This window comes from Haliotis rufescens, unplaced genomic scaffold (assembly GCF_023055435.1).
Source record: "Haliotis rufescens isolate VD_foot unplaced genomic scaffold, xgHalRufe1.0.p SCAF_51, whole genome shotgun sequence".
NCBI classification, from domain to species: Eukaryota; Metazoa; Mollusca; class Gastropoda; order Lepetellida; family Haliotidae; genus Haliotis; species Haliotis rufescens.
In genome coordinates, this window is record NW_025964235.1 from 191399 (window position 1) to 209798 (window position 18400).

At 38.6% G+C, this 18400-nt stretch overlaps 1 protein-coding gene across 1 annotated transcript; it reads right to left on the bottom strand.

Moving 5' to 3' along the window:
- Positions 1–8316: 8316 nt before the first annotated feature.
- LOC124140687 (sphingolipid delta(4)-desaturase DES1-like) lies at positions 8317–18400 on the bottom strand. Its single transcript, XM_046508377.2, has 3 exons — positions 18184–18400; positions 9918–10660; positions 8317–8842 (listed from the first exon to the last, which is right to left on the bottom strand). Exons 1-3 carry the CDS (start codon positions 18263–18265, stop codon positions 8552–8554), a joined length of 1116 nt encoding a protein of 371 aa, XP_046364333.1. The 5' UTR covers positions 18266–18400; the 3' UTR covers positions 8317–8551.

Here is an 18400-nt window from a genome sequence, read left to right on the forward strand (position 1 = left end):
GTCATCTATGGTATTGATCTGGATATTGAGATGAATGAAATTGAGGACGAGTTGAAACCTGTGTTACCTCTAATATGCTCTGCTGTGCGTCTGACTCGTGGGCCTGATAAAGTTCCCACCAAATCTGTTCTTCTTACATTTACTGGCCAGTCTTTACCAGATCATGTTGTCTCTGCGATGCTTCAAGTGTCAGTCCTTTGGGCATGTCTCTGCTAAGTGTAGGAGCACTCATCATGTGTGCGCTAAATGTGGAGGGAAGCACAAATACGAGGAGTGCAATGAAAGTACACTTAAATGTAAGAACTGTGGTGGTGCACACTCTGCGGCATACAAAGGTTGCATTAAATACCAGGAATCTGTCCAGATGCAGAAAGTCCGAGTGGAGGGTAAGTTGTCTTATTCTCAGGCTGTTCGACAGGTGCGTGGAGATTTAGATGTCGCTCAGGTTCCAGCAATCCCTAAACGACCTCCTGCAGCTAAACCACTGTATCATGTTATTACAATTTCTGATGTTGTGTCTTCTCCAGTCATGGTGAATGCTAGTACTCAGACTGAAACTTTGGAAGTTGAATGTCAGACTGATCCTGTTGTTGACATCATGCCTGAATCATCTTGCAAACCTTTATTTAACAATGTCTCTCCTGTTGATTTTCTCAACTTTGTTATTTGTATAGTTGCTAATCTTGGCACTACTCGTGCATTCAAGTCTGATGGTCTCCAGACGATAGCGTCAGCTGCCCAGTCCCTCTTGGGGTTAAGATTGTCCCCTGATGATCTGACGAGCATGGTTAAGGGTCAACAATGGAAGTCTTAATCCATCCTTCTTATGGATCTCTTGATGCTAGATCACTAAGTGCTAACGGTCCAGGATTTAAAGTTTGTATTAACAGTCTTGACCCAAAGCCAGATGTTTTGTCTTCAGGAGACATTCTTAACTCCTAACCAGCAATTCCCTTGGGAAGGTTATGTCTGCCTACGTAAAGATCGTCAGTTTGGTTTTACAGGTGGTAGTGCTAAACTCACTCACTCACTGTCGTTTAGTGAAATAAAGTTCAACCATCCCAATTACAAGGGAATGAAGTCATTATTCATTTGAAGGATAAAAAATCAGTCTCCATTTTTAATGTCTATAATAATGCTATTGCTATCTATGATGACCATAGGGCTCTGTTGAATATATCAGCCACACTATCTTAAAGTAGTGTGTGGTGCTTTTAAAGCGTGTGGCAGTTTCACTACTCTATGAAGTATCTAGGTATTTAGCAAACCTTTATTATGGGCAAGGTGTAAATGGGCCTAGTTGCCCGAACACCTATAAAACTTTCTAAAAATCAATCAATCAATCATTAATACGGTTCTAAGTTAATTTGACGGTTTATAAGTCAGATCAAAACCTCCTTCTCGGTCTTGACGGGAAATGTAAGCCCTGGGAGTTCGGGAGCTTCGCCCTCCCTAATTTCCCTTCTCCCAGGGCTTACATTTCCCGTCAAGACCTCCAAGTCGGTTTTGATCCTTAACAACATCATGGGGGACACCCAAAATGGGCTTAACACATAGTACCAACGTGGGGTGTTGAACCCGGGTCTTTGGCGTGACAAGCTAACAGAAAGGCTACCCTACCCTACTTGATATTAGAAACAGTAAGAATAGATTCCCAGCAAACTGTTGTGTTCCGGTGGACATCGGTAAAGGTTGATTTCGTGTGATCGTACCCCCACAAACAAAAAACATACAATACCTCCCATCATGCGAGCTGAGGCCGTGCCACAAGGAATTTCCGTAGATCAAAGTATATTTTACTGTGTTTGATATTCGCCCCTCTATTAACATAGTCAACAAACAGAATATGTTTCTAATAATGTCCACAGCCTGACTCCTAACTACTTAACCCCGTGCCGTTAAAGTCCAGTGAGAGGGACGCAAAGTTTGTCGAGTAAATAGCTCATTTTGTTGACATTACTGCCTGTTCGTGCGATCCTGCAACTAGCTCTGAATGCTGTTTGGCCTCAGTGTATACGTCTTTATATACTATTCAAAAGAAGTTAAAGACCACCTAATGCTTTCATATTACTATAGATAATCTTTCGTGCTATTACTTCATATTTATATAGTTAATCGTTCATGGTAGCCTTTCATATTACTATAGTTAACCTGTCATGGTATTATTTCATAATTAAATCGTTAACCTGTAACAAGTGTTATATTTGGGATAACACTTTCTTTGTAAAGAACATAATTATTCTCGTACTTTATATTTCAGGATTCGAACCCACACTGCCAGAGTGAGGCACCTAATCGCCTGCACACAAGGTCAGCGATCTAACCCACTCAGCCACCGATGCTTCCACAAAATGAAAGTCCAACTGGAAGTCTAGATCACGTACCCCTATGACAGTCTAGATCACGTGCCCCTCTGACAGTCTAGATCACGTACCCCTATGACAGTCTAGATCACGTGCCCCTCTGACAGTCTAGATCACGTGCCCCTCTGACAGTCTAGATCACGTGCCCCTCTGACAAGTGTAAATAGGCACGGCTCGCGTGCCCGAAAGCTTTGGACACACAATGCCTTTTAGAAAGTGGTCAAATGCAACAAATGTCATATTTGGGATAACACTTTCTTAGTAAAGTACAGGTTCTCGTACTTTTTTATAATAGGTTGAGTCCCTTTATATGGTTAACCTGTAATGAGAGAATAACTACAGTAATATGAAAGAATCGGATGGTCCTTTACTTCTGGTTAGTAGTATATCTAATGGACAAAAGAGTGAATGTTGTCTAACGCTGCTGCTGTCCGCAATATTCCAACTACCAGTAAATACCTGAAAATGTTCAAGTCTGGTCCAGGCAAACCAGTGGTCGAATGTATGAACAACGTCGCGTGACGGCAGATACCTATCAACATTCCCTCACGTTCCGATCCATTGTTATCTAGGTGTTCGAACGTCTGCTGATAGAGCCCATGTCACCGGTCAATCAATGCACGATGCCAGGCGGTAAACAATGTTACTGTGTCAAGCAGTGGTTGATATTACACCTTGACATCACCTTATCAAACTGACAGGCACAGAGGTGAAGTCCAAGTAATTTACAATTGCAATGTTATCTAGGCCGTGGTTCCACCCGCACTGTTCACGTCATGAAACTTGCTAGAAACGTATTTCAGTTATAACGAACAATTAGAAAACAATGTAAAGGATTGAACGCTTGCCCTTTCTATTTCATGTAGCCCTTTGATATTTTATGTTGCACTTTCATATTTCATGTTGCCCTTTCATATTTCATGTAGCCCTTTCATATTTCATGTAGCCCTTTCATATTTCATGTAGCCCTTTCATATTTCATGTTGCCCTTTCATATTTCATGTAGCCCTTTCATATTCCATGTTGCCCTTTCATATTTCATGTTGCCCTTTCATATATTCATGCTGCCCTTTCATATTTCATGTTGCCCTTTCATATTTCATGTTGCCCTTTCATATATTCATGCTGCCCTTTCATATTTCATGTAGCCCTTTCATATTTCATGTTGCCCTTTCATATTTCATTTCTTACTTACATGTCATGTCACGTTGCACTTCACATTTCATTCTGTACGTTCATATTTCATGTTGCACCTTCATATTTCATTTCTTACTTTCATATTTTGTTTTGCATTTTCTTACATGTACTTTCATATTTCATTTTGTACTTTCATATTTCATGCAGCCCTTTTATATTCTGTTGCACTTTCATATGTCATGTTGCACTTGTCATGTCATGTTGCACTTCCATATTCATGTTGTTTGTTTGTTGTTTAACACCGCACTCAGCTATATTCCAGCTATATGACGGCGGTCTGTAAAATAATCGAGTCTGGACCAGACAATCCAGTAATTGACATCATGAGCATCGACCCACGCTGTGTTTTCATGTCATGTTTCACGTTCATATTTCATGTTTCACTTTCATATTTAATATTGCACTTTCATGTTCCATGTAACACTTTCATATTTCATGTTGCACTTTCATATTTCATGTTGCACTTTTATATTTCATGTTGCACTTTCATATTTCATGTTGTCCGTATTGTTCATATGCTGCCTTCGTAGACATTTTTCTTCTATTGTCCATGCACTGCCTTCATATTATACGTTTTATATCTCCTACGTTGCCTTCATACTTGCTTCATTTATACAACTACATGTATATCAATTCCAAAATATTCCAATTGTTGATGTTTTATTATCCACCTTTCTTGACAATGCTGACAATGTGAAACATTTTTGGTTATTTTCTGGTAAATAAAAATAACATCCATTGACAGTTTCAGATGGAATTCTGAATATCAAAATTAGCTAAAAAAAGAAGCATCAATTCATCAAAGTGAATGACACCTGGTTTTGTTTTCCATTTCCAACAAGCAAAGAACAATTCAAAGCAAACAATGTAACAAAATTGTCAATGACTGAACAGTCAAATTATATGACCAGACACTAAACAAATATGAAAAGGTGTCGTGGAAACATTGACTGCAACTGATGGGCATCTTCTCTGTTAATGGCAGAAATGGGCTTCACACAATGTACCCATGTGGGGAATAGAACCAGGTGTATTCGGCATAATGAGCTAATGTTTTAACCACTAGGCTACCCCACCATCCTACCCCACCATCCTTCCCCACCATCCGTCCCAAACATCCTACCTCACCATCCTCCCCCACCATCCTTCCCCACCCCAGAATATCTAATGATGGGTCCATAAAGCTAACAACATGGAAGACAATACAAAATATGCTTGGATGACAACAAGAATATTCTCCTCCAATGAGAAGAAATAGGAAGATATAAAATACAAAATATAGACTGTAAAATAGACTACATTTGGAGGAAAGTTCCAATCTTTCCCTTAAGGCATACAGGTTAATACAGGTATATAAAGAACTTAAAATATAAGAAAAAATAAAGCAATTTTCACAGATTCATAGACAAAAATTAAGGTTAAAATGGGATGGATCTTAAAAAGCAGTGGTAAGGCAGATTTGCCTTTGTATCAAACTAGAAGCTGAGACAATCAAGTCATTAAGGAAAAACACACCTGTACATTGCACAAGAAACCTGTATTGAACATATGGGAGAAACTTCTATAACCTATGCACCTATCAATGTCAAGTCTAAAGTATTCTCAAATTAACATATTTGAATAAACACTGTTAGAATTGTCTTACAATTAAGGATTGTCTTACAGTGTGGGTGTGTGTGTGTGTGTGTCTGCGTCATTCATTACCACTCGCCCCTTTCCGTAACCTGCAAGAAGACTCGTCCCCCTATCGATTAATGTTATGTGCAAAAATACGACAAACCAATCAGAATGCGCGTATGATTTCAAGTTCTTCGTCAAAGAATCCCTCAGAAATATTTTTCGATTTTACATATGTCTTGCATCTAAAAATATACCCAAGACACAGTGAAATGTGTTCGATCATACTGTATAATTCCGCACGTCCCGATGTGCTTAAAGTTGTATCTGAAATATATATAATATATGGGGAAATAAATATGCACCATTACGCAACGAGTTGACAATTGTTGTAGGTATGCCTGTTTGCACTAAGACGGAACCCAGTCGCAAAAATGGCCATAAGAGGGGCACGAGTCGCTATTCAGCTTGTCCCGGAATAACACGAGTTGGTCACGCATGTGTCTGTGTGTGTCTGGTTTAATGCCGCACTCAGCAATATTCCAGCTATATGATGTCAGCCTGTACATAATTTAACACACAACGGGTATGATGACATACAATCAACCAAGTCACCAAGACCGACCGACGAAGCTGCTTCTTGCGACCAGCATAGATTGCTGGGGACACATTCCAATCCAGGTGTCTGTTTCATTTTCTCGTTGGATAACATTTCAATGGTACATGGACTGTTGAGAAACAAACTCGTCACATTCCGGGTTTTACAGATGAACTAGGGTGTATGTACTACACAACGTTTCCTAACTGTACAGGTACTTCAACTCAATGATACATCAAATGAAAATAGTATCAAATATGAACAAACTGTGTAGTACATATCAATATCAGTAAATCTGAAACAATCTCAGTTGCCATGAGATTGAAATAGAACAAAATTTATAAGTAAACTTGATGTTCAAAATGTGTTTGTTTCCATCACCCGGATCATCATGCTACAGATATTGTTGGACTTTTCAGCCTGACAATTGAGGTGATTACTTTCTCTCTACTTACACAGAACCAACTTTTCAGTGACACTGATACAAAGTACGGTACAACCATTAGCCTTGAGCATTACAAACAAGTCTCGGCTATGTTCATAGTGATGTTCATAGTGATGTTCATGGTGATGTAGATGGTAGATGGTGGTAGTTCCCCAGCTTTTGAGTGAGTGAGTATGGTTTTATGCCGCTTTCAGCAATGTTCAAACAAAATCATGGCGGGGGACACCAGAAATGGGCTTCACACATTGCACCCATGTCGGGAAATCGAACCTGTGTCATCCACGTGACGAGCAATCGCCGTAACCGCTAGGCTACACCACCGCCCCCTGATGGTTTTGAATCATGGAGGTGTAGGACTACCATGTCAGACTCGGCCAGTCACGCCATGTTCGATTGTCAAACGCCCATGGATCTTAACAGTTTAGTTGAATTTAAGAAACTTGGAATAATCAAATTCAATAAACATTGTAAAAATGGACCCAACATTGTTTTCCTGTTCATGTTTCAGTTTCATGGTTTATAAAATCTAAACCAAAAAATTCATATTGACTCAATTTCAATAAGTAGTATAAATAAATGTTACAAGATAAGAAAAAAGGGGGCGATCCATCCACAAACTAAAACACAGCACAGCACACAGTTCTTTCTCTCACACTAAACTAACTCAAGATTTTAAACACTCAGGATGATCTTTGATTCAAACTTCAATAATAAACTGCTTTGAGTCTCCAATACACCAATGCTGTACGGAACATCCTCCACTGCTTGCATAGGCCTGTAGAACCACTAGAGTATCCATAGCAGCGTTTGCAACACTCAGCAATATTCCAGCTATATGACTGCATCTGTAAATAATTGATCTGCATCGATTTACGCAATAGAAATACGATGACATGCATCAACCAAGTCAGCGAGCCTGACCACCCGATCCCGAAAGTCACCTCTTACGACAAGCAAAGTCTATAGTAACTATAGTAATATGAAATAATCAGGTGGCCCTAATTTATCTGAGTAGTGTAGTATTTGAACCTAATTCTTGGACATAACAGAAACCTTAAACTTACAATTCAGGCCTCAAAGTTTAAATTTTTACCAAGTCCGTATGGCTACAAGTATTTTTTTCCAGGTAGCCAGTGGTAAAATTAAGAAGTCAAGCCAATAGTGTAGGTAGCAAAAAGCATTTGAAATTATCTTTGATCAAATAACTATTATTGTATATTAGTGGAAACTGTACTTGACTTTTGTTATTTGTGACTCGAACAATGATGCAATTTATGTCAGTAGATTATATAGGTATATCCTTGCTTATCCAATAAACTATCAACTAAAATAAAATACTAATTGCATTAATATTTATGTATTTCGGTTCATTTTTAACTTTAGGAGGAATTATTTGCGAGTACAATTAGTAGCAGACTTGTTTATTTTTGTGTCTAAATATGTGCAGCAATAGAATTTAGTCGCCACAAGATATTTTACAAGGTTGTCATTTGGCTACCTCTGAATTTTAGACAGTAGACAAATTGAAAATTAGGTCGCATTGGCGACCGTTTTAGTTGCAACTTTGAGGCCTGCTATTAACTCACACACTAGCTCCATTTCACAGAATCTAAATTGGTGTGAACACACTTCTAGCAGAATAGGTTATTTGAGTTTAAACACACACCAGACATTTCCAGACTCGTCAACCATTACGATAAAACCTATGTCCATGTAGCTGATACTGTAGGTCTGGAGACAGTTTCAGAACTGGGGACGAATAATCTCTACAAGCCAATATGGCTATTGAAGATCTATGTGTTAATAATTGTCAGTACAAAATCCATGAAAAAAATGTGGAGCAATGTTAAACTATAAAGTAAGAAAATCCTATATGTATGCATAAGAAAATACTATTATGATTCTACAATTATAATGCCAGTGATTTCTACTAGTCCCAATACCTCAACACTTGGGCAGTTTGGCAAGGACTATAGGACTTGCCCTAATTTCTAACGCTGAATGCCCACGTTCATATCTGATGCTGTGAACAAAATACTGCATAATATTAATAAAAAGCCAGAGACATAAAAAAGGGCTTTTTCACTTTTCTCTGATAATATTTTGGGTAAAAAATACCACTTCAATCAACTTTTTTCAAATGAATTAATTTAAATTGAGAGACAATGGAGCCATAACAATCCTTTGCTGAACTTGAGGATGGCTAAGCATACTTGATGTAAATATCAAACAACATATGTACAGTTGTTATAGAAATATAACACCACATTACCAATTACCATGGCAACATTATTATTATTACCTAGTAACATATATTACAATAATGGAATATTAAGTACTTTGAAGAGGTGTTTTGGAAACACTTCTGTGTTCAAGTCCATTCTGAACATGACCATTGGTGGGTTTAATGGCTCCATTGGTGGCTTTAACGTCACCATTGTTGTTCGATTCAGAATTTGTTTCAACAGCCTTCCCGTTGGTTGACTGCTTGTCTGTCTTTGGATTCCTCTTAATTCTGGAATAGGGCCCAATCTCAGGGTCAGTGATGAAGTCGTAGATGACCTTGACCCATGACCTATGACAGGGTAGATCGTCATAATACTCAGGTGCAATCTTCTTTACCTGAAAGTGAACAAGTTTTTGATAGATTATACATATTGCAGGATTTCTTGTGTTATATATAGTGGTACTGCGTTAAACATATGTAATATGTTTTGTTGTTATTTGTAGCATTTAACCTACAATTGACACCGAAATTCCTTCACAAATGATGTTTCCCTAAGAAACTGTTCGACAAAACAGATCCCATTGTGCATAAAAAGCAAAATAGTGGTGAATATTATATGAATGGATCACTGAAAATCGATGACATGAGGTGCTAGTTTCCAAACGTTGTGATTCACTTGATCCCTAAGTAGTCACATTGATCCGAATCCTTGTTGATCAGACAATTTATGAATTGATTATTTCAGAGCGAATCTAACAATCCAACTTTTCCATATGACACAACCCAAATGTAAATGACCTCTTTCAAAGCCAAGTGACCAATGTGCTAAAACCAAGTGACCCATGTGCTAAAACCAAGTGACCCATGTGCTAAAACCAAGTGACCCATGTGCTAAAAACTCCTATCCTGTTCCTGCAGTTGCGGTAATTATCAAATCTTACAATACAGTAGTGGTGGGACGGTACACCGATGCATCGATGGATTGCAATTTGTAACTGCTCGATACAAGTATCGATAACAGTTGCACACAAAGTAAAAAATATCAATTCTGACCTTAATTGTTTGCTTTAATAACAGTTCCACTAAACACTAATCAGTTGTGCAAGTTAATAGTGAAAACATACATATTTTCATTTGTTGTGCCTACTTCACACTGCTCAGTGTAAATCATCAGTGTGCCAGGTATTTGGCCATCCTGTCTATGAAAAAGATGGCTTACGCACCACAGATAGGAGCACATGCAATGCAAGTATTGTGATACATATCAGATCATGAGTAAGTTATGGTGATACAAATCGGATCGCACTGGTGGTGTATCGTCCCAGCCCTACAGTTAAGATCACTACACCACTTGTTTACTTTACAAGATTCTCGGATCTCCTGTAAGGACCCTTGCAATTAGTAAGTGGGGTCCCCTGGACCCCTAGTTTTGTAGGTCAAGGTAACACCCTGCATAGGAGTAATATTCACCTGTGGCAGGTTACATCCAGGGATGTTGGGGAAGTCGTGGTGTTCATTGTGGTAGCCGACATTGAAGGTGAGATAGTTGAGGCAGCCGTAGTAGGAGTAGGTCTCATAACCCTTGATGAACATGTAATGCTCCGAGATGAAGTGCCCAGCCAGCGGATGCATGCCCGTGGCCATTAAGGTCCCGGCCACCAAATACACCAAAGACTTTGCTCCAAAGAAATATGCAATAGCAGCGTTGAAAGAAAACTGTATGACAACATTAATAACCTCCAAGGTTGTCAGTGGCTTTGGGTAGACAAACAGAGGTCGCAGAGCATAGAACCAGGGCTGCAACAACACCCATATAAACTTGGTCATGGTGTTGGTGAAGAACTGCCCCTCCAGCTTGCAGGGGATGTCAACATCACGCATATCATCCCCCTGATACTTGTGATGCTCCAGATGGTACTTCTTGAAGGAGATGGACATCGGAATGCCGATTGGAAGATTGGCCCAGAATCCTAGTATTCGGTTTGCTAGTGGTCTACTATGTCCGAACGCCAAATTGTGAGAAATTTCATGGACGGCAAGTGTCAATGAGTGGTTGATGGTACCACCAAAACAGTAAGCCAACAACACCACAGTTACCCACGATGCATCTTGGATGAAGTACGCTGCTAGGATCTGCACCAGGACCATCAATGTCACAATGTACTTCAGGTTGGGATTAGTGCCCATCAACTTCTTTACCTGGGGATATTTGGCTGAAAACAGAAGCATGAGAAAGTTTTAGCTTGTTTTGTTAATTGTTTAAGTGAGTGTGTCAACTGATTTGCTGAACACTTAATGGGGATTCGGGCGGTCGGGTAGCCTAGTGGTTAAAGCGTTCGCTCGTCACGCCGAAGACCCGGGTTCGATTCCCGACATGGGTACAATGTGTGAAGCCCATTTCTGGTGTCCCCCGCCGTGATATTGCTGGAATATTGCTAAAAGCGGCGTAAAACATACTCACTCACTCACTCACTCACTTAATGGGGATTCAGTTTTGAAATTTTACTCAGAAATATAGATCTTCATCTTTACAAAATAACACTTCTGTGATGATGAGTTGTCAAAAGGAAGACCTAGGTTTGCTCTCGTCTCAAAGAGATCAGTGAACAAATGGACACCATAGGGACAGAAGGGTGTCATGGGATTTGGAAAAGTACATACTTTTCTAAATTTTATTTTCTACTTAATATATACATGGCATAGAGCAATGAATTAAAAAAATTACATATATTTGATATACACCTCACATCAAATCCAAAATGGTACATATGCAAAAATCAGGAAGATGGATATCACTGGTGAAATGTAACCTACAGGTTATTTCATACATGAGGTTGGGGGGCATAAATATATTTGGGCAGAAACAACAACCTTAAATTTTATTACAGACAGAATTAGGTGGCCTCTTAGCTGTGTCTACCCTTGACCTGCATTGTGCTAAAGGATTATGCTATACTTAGGCCTTCCATAGCTCTGTACAAACACACTGTTGTCATTCCACTTTAACCTAGCATTGTAAAGTATCCTTGCAAAACAGATTACAAATCCTCATTCAAAATGATCTCACCTTTTCAAGCAGTACATATTTCATGGGTATCATATTTATTGAGGTTTTTTCACGAGGGCTGATAATGTGTAAACTCGAGCAGCTCTTCAAATGTTCAAATATCATAAACAGAGCTCCAGATAAGTTGCGTATCTGCGTAAAATACGCATCAGAAATGCAGAAATACACAGTAAAATCAAATCCAAGCGTATCAAATACGCAACGAACATTTCAGATACGCTACAAAAATAAAACTTGTGCGTATCATCAAAATATTGTGAAGTAACCCTGCGTATTCAATTAGCAAATCAGCAACTTATTTTGAAATTATAAACGGGCATTCCGACAACATTGCCAAACTCCACGATGACAGTTACATCATGATCATTTGCCATCACACTTTCTTGTGGAAGTATCGTGGTATCGTCCTATAAAGCTCTCGAACCCACACGACACCAGTTTGCAGGGACTAGATGAATAGTGTTTTTAAATATCTAACTTAAGTACCCACATGTGTACAAACTAGTGGGTAACAGAAATTTGAATACCCAAATAGAATTACTGATACCCAATGATTTTAAAATGCATGGGTAAAATACCCACAACACCAAAAGCTTATCTGGAGCTCTGATAAAGGAGACATTCATCTGTACACACGACACTGGTCGACTTTCTAGATCAGAGTACAGGAGGAAGAGTGGAAAGAACACAAGCCTAGTACACAAACAGCAGTCTGTGCAAACTAAAGCTTTATCAGGGTTTTAGATCGGCCCATTTGCCAGAAGACTAGTTGTCATCCTAAATGTCCTGAATGTTTTGTTCAAAAGCGCTAATAGATGAGTTAGAGAGTATGCTTTTTAGCAACATTCCAGCAATACCACAGCGGGTGACAACAGAAATAAGTTTCACACATTGTAGCCATGGTGGGAATCGAACCTGGCTTTGGCTTGACAAGTGAACGCTTTAACCACTTGGCTATTCTGCCGCCCCGTGATTTAAAAAAATGTCCTATCAAAGTTAAAATCAATGAAATGTCCTAACACCATGCGCCTCTATTAAAGTCACTGTATATCTGACTTAGTTAGTTTTTTTTCCGCATGTACCACTAAGACAACATTCGAAAGTGATACTAGTTTTAAAAAAAATTCTCAATGATTACTTTCATATACTATATTCAACATATTAATATTTCTGGGTGCTCAGGACATGTAGAAAAGGGTTTTCTTATGGTGTGGATTGTTGCTCATGTCACAGGTCTGTCCAAACTATAGCCACTTTGACATCACGGGAATGCAATGTAACACTCAGTCACTGATTGCAAACTGTATATCTATCTATCTATCTATCTATCTATCTATCTATCTATCTATCTATCAATCAATCAATCAATCAATCAATGCCACATGGCCAATAGTACAACTGTAAGTTAAATTATATTTAGGTCACAAGTGTGACATCTCCATGATCTCTGTTGATCTCATTTTAAATAATTTACATATTTATAAAGCTATCAAGCATGACAGTACCTAGACAGTATGTAACAACACACGCTACGACACAGGTACCTAGACAGTATGCAAATCTACAACTCACCAAATCAATAACATTGGTTCAGAAACCATCTGGTATCCATAGCAACCATTTGAATCAATATCTGTCCTTCACAAGGTTGTGTCATGTTTATATTTCTCTGTCAATCAATCTCTCACACATCACTTCCTAACTGGATTGGGGACAGACTTGTGACAGCATTATCGCTAGTGGTGTAAAGATATGCTGATATAGTATTGTACCGCAATACAAGACCCATGATACAATTCCTGTATCATGATACATACAATACAATTCATTGCAAGTTGTATTGGTGTAAAAACATGTAAATAATAACAGACTCTCACACTTATGCAGACTCTAGTATTTCATGGTTGGACATACAGTACAACATTCACAGCGCCATCTAGCCAATATATTTCTCTCCTACAATATCCCATCTTTGATATATATTTCTGAAATTTAATAACAAATGTTTTAGAGATGTGATTCATTCCAACAAGAAAGAATAATAACTTGTCAGTTGAATTGTATCGCACCCACAGTATCAGGATACGTTTGTATCATGACCCCACCGTATCATTACACCTCTAATTATCACACCTATCAAAACGCGAGACAGATATTTCACTGACAGCATTATCACACCTTTCAAAACTGGGGATAGACATTTCAATCTATCTACATCACTTCCTCATTGGTAACAATGGACAGACACTTCCCTGATAGCATTATCACACATATCACAACTAATCCATAATATTGAACCTGATCTATAAACCAACAGTAAACATTCTGTGTCCATGACTGCACTGATCAAGGCCAATTATGATTAATAAATCCCTCAGCGTCCAGCCAGTCACCATGTCCCGTAAAGTTGCCTAGTGGTGGCTGTAGGAAATATCCCTGTCATGCCGGTGTAATCGGTTTCACACCAGGCCTGCTCCCATTGCCATAAACCATACCACACCTGTTGCAGTTCTGTATAACTGGAACACAACAATCCATATTCTCAACACCCACTTCCCAACAGGACTCTCCCAAGTGATTTAACAGCCTGCATTTGTCATAGAGTTGGTCAGTCGTGTACAGAGGTTTTATTTGTGTATCTGCTGAGCATTGTTTGTTGAATTAGTGATATACCGGTAAACATGGGTATTTACCACGACATGTACATAAATCTAAGTGTGAATTTTCTTAAATACAGCCAGCACCATGGCTGCAAGCCTAAACAATCTACCGGTACTTCATTTCTTAAAGCCCTGGCTTAATCTTTAAAACAAAAATAAACACTTTTCACGTTTAATATGTGTTAATTCAAAAACATGTTCAGTCAAATTCATATTTCACAGTTATCAGAAGTTTGTTTGTTTGTTCATGTTGTGTGTTGTTGTTTGGGGGGTTCGTTTGTTTGTTTGTTTGTTGGTGGTGGTGGTTGTTTTTTTTACTATGTAAGATGCCAAAATCCTAGTTCTTCAAAATAATATTAAATTACCCAGAGTGCTCCAGTAAGTGAAACCATATGGTAAACACCATAAATTTGCGGCACATGTAACAACCCTTTTGAGGTATCAAACCCAGATCTTTGGCCTGATGAGCCAACAAGTCAACCACAAGGCTACCCCACCCCATCTATTCATGCTATTGTTTGCTGATGATGTTAAACTTGTATCAGTTACTGTGGTAGGGCTTCAAAAGCAGCTGAATATCTTAGAAAAATTTACAGATGAATGGAAACTTACAGTAAACCTAGATAAAACAAAAGTGGTTGTGTTTAGCAGAGGTGGTCAACTTGCTAAGTCCGAAAACTGGTTTTACAAAAACACCCCAGTTAGTCTTGCAGATGAATATAAATACCTGGGCATTTTATTTACTAAGACTTTGAATTTAGGAAAAACTGTCCACAATTTAGCTGTAAGGGCCAAGAAAGCAATGGTCATGTTACTTACCACTGTATCTAAATTAGAACCTGTTCCACCTAGAGTTTATTTTAAGCTATATGATGCCCAAATACAGCCATCCTTTTATACGGCTCAGAACTTTGGGGTTTTAAAAAATATGAACCAATAGAGAAAATACATTTATATGCATGTAAAAAGTTTTTGAAGACAGGAATAAACACTCCAAACTGTATGGTTTATGGTGAATGTTGAAGATATCCGATGTACATTAATGCATATATCCGTTGTTTAAAATATTGGTATAAAATTCTAGAAATGCACGAAGACTGCCTGCCTAGAAAAGCATACAAAATGCTGCTTAATCTTGACAATCATGGGTACACAACATGTGCATCAAATATTCGTTATATGCTATTTTATCATGGTTTCGGTTATTTGTGGTTGTATCAAGGTGTCGGTAATAAACATGATTTTTTAAGATTATTCGATAGAAAGTCACTAGATATGTTTCAGCAGGATTGGAGATCGACACTTGAAAATAGTTCAAGATATGTCATGTATAGATCTTTTAAATCGTTGATTGAACCTGAATTGTATTTAAATGTTATAACACACAAATCTCTTCGCATAAATTATTCAAGATTTCGTCTCGGATTGTCTGAAATAATGGTTAATATTGGACGACATCGTTCTGTCCCGAAGCCAATGAGATTGTGTCCTTTCTGGCAAACTTGTATAGAGGATGAACTTTATACACTGCTTGTTTGTACTGTTTATACTGATTTAGGGAAGCATATATTCCACAGAAATACCTGCGTTTATCAAATTTGTATTCATGTAAATCTGTTGAATTCTAATGATAGAAAAACAATTCTGAGGTTAGCACTTTTTGTTCATCATGCACTTTCTCGGCGCAAGAATCTTATAGTATCGGGAAGTCACTTCGTAAAATAATTGTGTACACCCACTTTGTAACATTGTCTCCACATATGTATTGTATGCAGCACATCCCTTTAGCTGTGTTGTACTCACGGTTATTATCTCTTTGTACTCTTGTTTTGTATATGGGCCGGAGGCCTTAAGTACAATAAAACCTCTTGAACTTGAACATAAAGCAATTCATGCAGTGATAGTTACAGACAGAAAAACATTCCAGAGGGCCATGCTGACCTACCTATGTCTCAAACTCTTACAATACTTGGGTATAGTGTGTAGCTGGGAGTATCTGGGTCAAAATGTGATGACTCAACATTTTGACTATTTTTTCAAAAGCCAGTGTTTGTAATCATTACTATATTTGGCATTACACGAGGAGAGAGACATGCAACTACACCTGATGGATTTCAAATTTTCTGTTCAGCCATCCTATACTGCATGTATTTTCATACATATCACTACTCTAGCACTAGCAGTAGGCCTTCAACAATGTTCAAGGTTAAATGCTATACCAGGAATCCCAAAATGGGGATTTCAGATCATTCAAAAAACTATTCTTTCCTTTGATTACCTATTTCAAACTGAATGAAATACAATGTGTAATATTGTTTGCAGTAAAGGGTAATGTGCTAAATAAATAAATTTGTGGATTAAAAAAAAAGCCATTAACAAGTCGATATGAAAAGAATTTTCTCAAGACACCTTGAAAGAAGTTTATATTAAAAGACAGAAGCAAGAATATGGCTCCTATTCATGACACAAGCCAAGAACCAGCAAACTCACAACTAGAATATTGTTCACGGCTCAGTGATTCAGACTGCTTGGGGCCTGGGTCATTGACCCCTGGAAGTGGAATGCACTCTCAATTTCTGGTCATCTTTCCCAATGAATTTTTTAACCTGGTGCACCTGTGTTGTAAGGCTTGGACAAGTAACTGGGTACTCAGGTCGGGTGGGTCCTGAGTAGGACCGGCAGAGCTCCAGATAAGCTTTTGGTGTTGTGGGTATTTTACCCATGCATTTTGAAATCATTGGGTATCAGTAATTCTTTTTGGGTATTCAAATTTCCGTTACCCACTAGTTTTTACACATGATGTAACTGTCATCGTGGAGTTTGACAAGGTAGATGAAATGCCCGTTTATAATTTCAAAATAAGTTGCTGATTTGCGAATCGAATATGCAGGGTTACTTCACAATGATACTTCACAATGTTACTTTTGATGATACGCACAAGTTTTTATTTTTGTAGCGTATCTGTAATGTTCGTTGCGTATTTGATACGCTTGGATTTTATTTTACTGCGTATTTCTGCATTTCTGATGCGTATTTTACGCAGATACGCAGCTTATCTGGAGCTCTGACCTGGGTATTAGGGGTGAAATGATACAGCAAGGTCACGATACAATACGTATCACAATACCATATGTATCACAATATGCATATTTACGTCAAATCGTGTGGAACGCCTTGACTAAAAATATTGAAAACTGACAATGTACCGATGTATCGTTTCACACCTACCGGGAATCTACAGGATAATCATGTCATGTGACAATTAAAACAAAACATGGTTACACGACACATTCACATTTCTTTCTGACTATGCACATAGACCTTCTGACATTTATATGTTTGAGTAAAGATAAGTGTCAGTCAACTTCAATGTATATGATACATGATCAGATCATCTAGGTGTATCCAAATAGTTTTTGATTACAACAATTAACAGTCGGACATGTTGTACGGTACCCAACTTGAGACCTACAGCGGGTACCCGGGTAAGTTCGCGTAACAGGGGGTCAGGTACCCGGTAGTAAATTTGCACTTGTCCCCGTCCTAATGACGGTGTTCGCCATCAGTGACAAAACCATCAACGTGCAGGTAGACTGGTCTCTAAGCCAGATGAATTCAACTTATCAAATATAAGAAAGGACACAGATGAATGCAATATACGGGGTCCAGTTGAGTTACTGAGAGTACTTATATCTGATATTGGATTAGAGGCGACTTCTACCCGCTGACACGTTCGACGTGTGTCTGCATGAAGCGCCTTGCAATCACGATCAAGGCAATTATGTAACGTTTCCATTCTCAGCTGATTTCCAAGACTAAAGGTTATATTTACCGTTAGTGTTGGAATACATAACAAACAGATCTATTCCTTTCTGATCGGAATAAATTCAGTGGTATGACTGAACGCACGATCACATAGCGTGCATTGATGAAAACCTGTGAACCTGTGAAAGGGATGCCGGTCGCATCTCAACTCGATGGTGCAAGCAATGCATCACGAATTTCTCACCTAGGATTTCCTTCCGTCTCGTTGCATGAGGCTCCTCGGTATATGACCATTCGTAATCCGTTCTTGATACGTGAGCACCCATGGTTGTGCTCTGGTTGTGTGCAAGATTTATCTACGACCTTCCCACTAGCGCAACTGTCAGATATATGTTCGTCGACACGAGCCCCTTCCTTAATACGTCTCAGTACGCCTATGAGTAATGGGGGATTTAATAATT

Excerpts from the sequence above, each read along its gene's own strand:
- LOC124140687 (XM_046508377.2), bottom strand. The coding sequence starts at position 18,265 with ATGGGTGCTCACGTATCAAGAACGGATTACGAATGGTCATATACCGAG. Across the intron at positions 10,661-18,183 it reads GAGACGGAAGGAAATCCTAG|CCAAATATCCCCAGGTAAAG; the intron begins GTGAGAAATTCG and ends TTCTGTTTTCAG. Across the intron at positions 8,843-9,917 it reads CTGGATGTAACCTGCCACAG|GTAAAGAAGATTGCACCTGA; the intron begins GTGAATATTACT and ends GTTCACTTTCAG.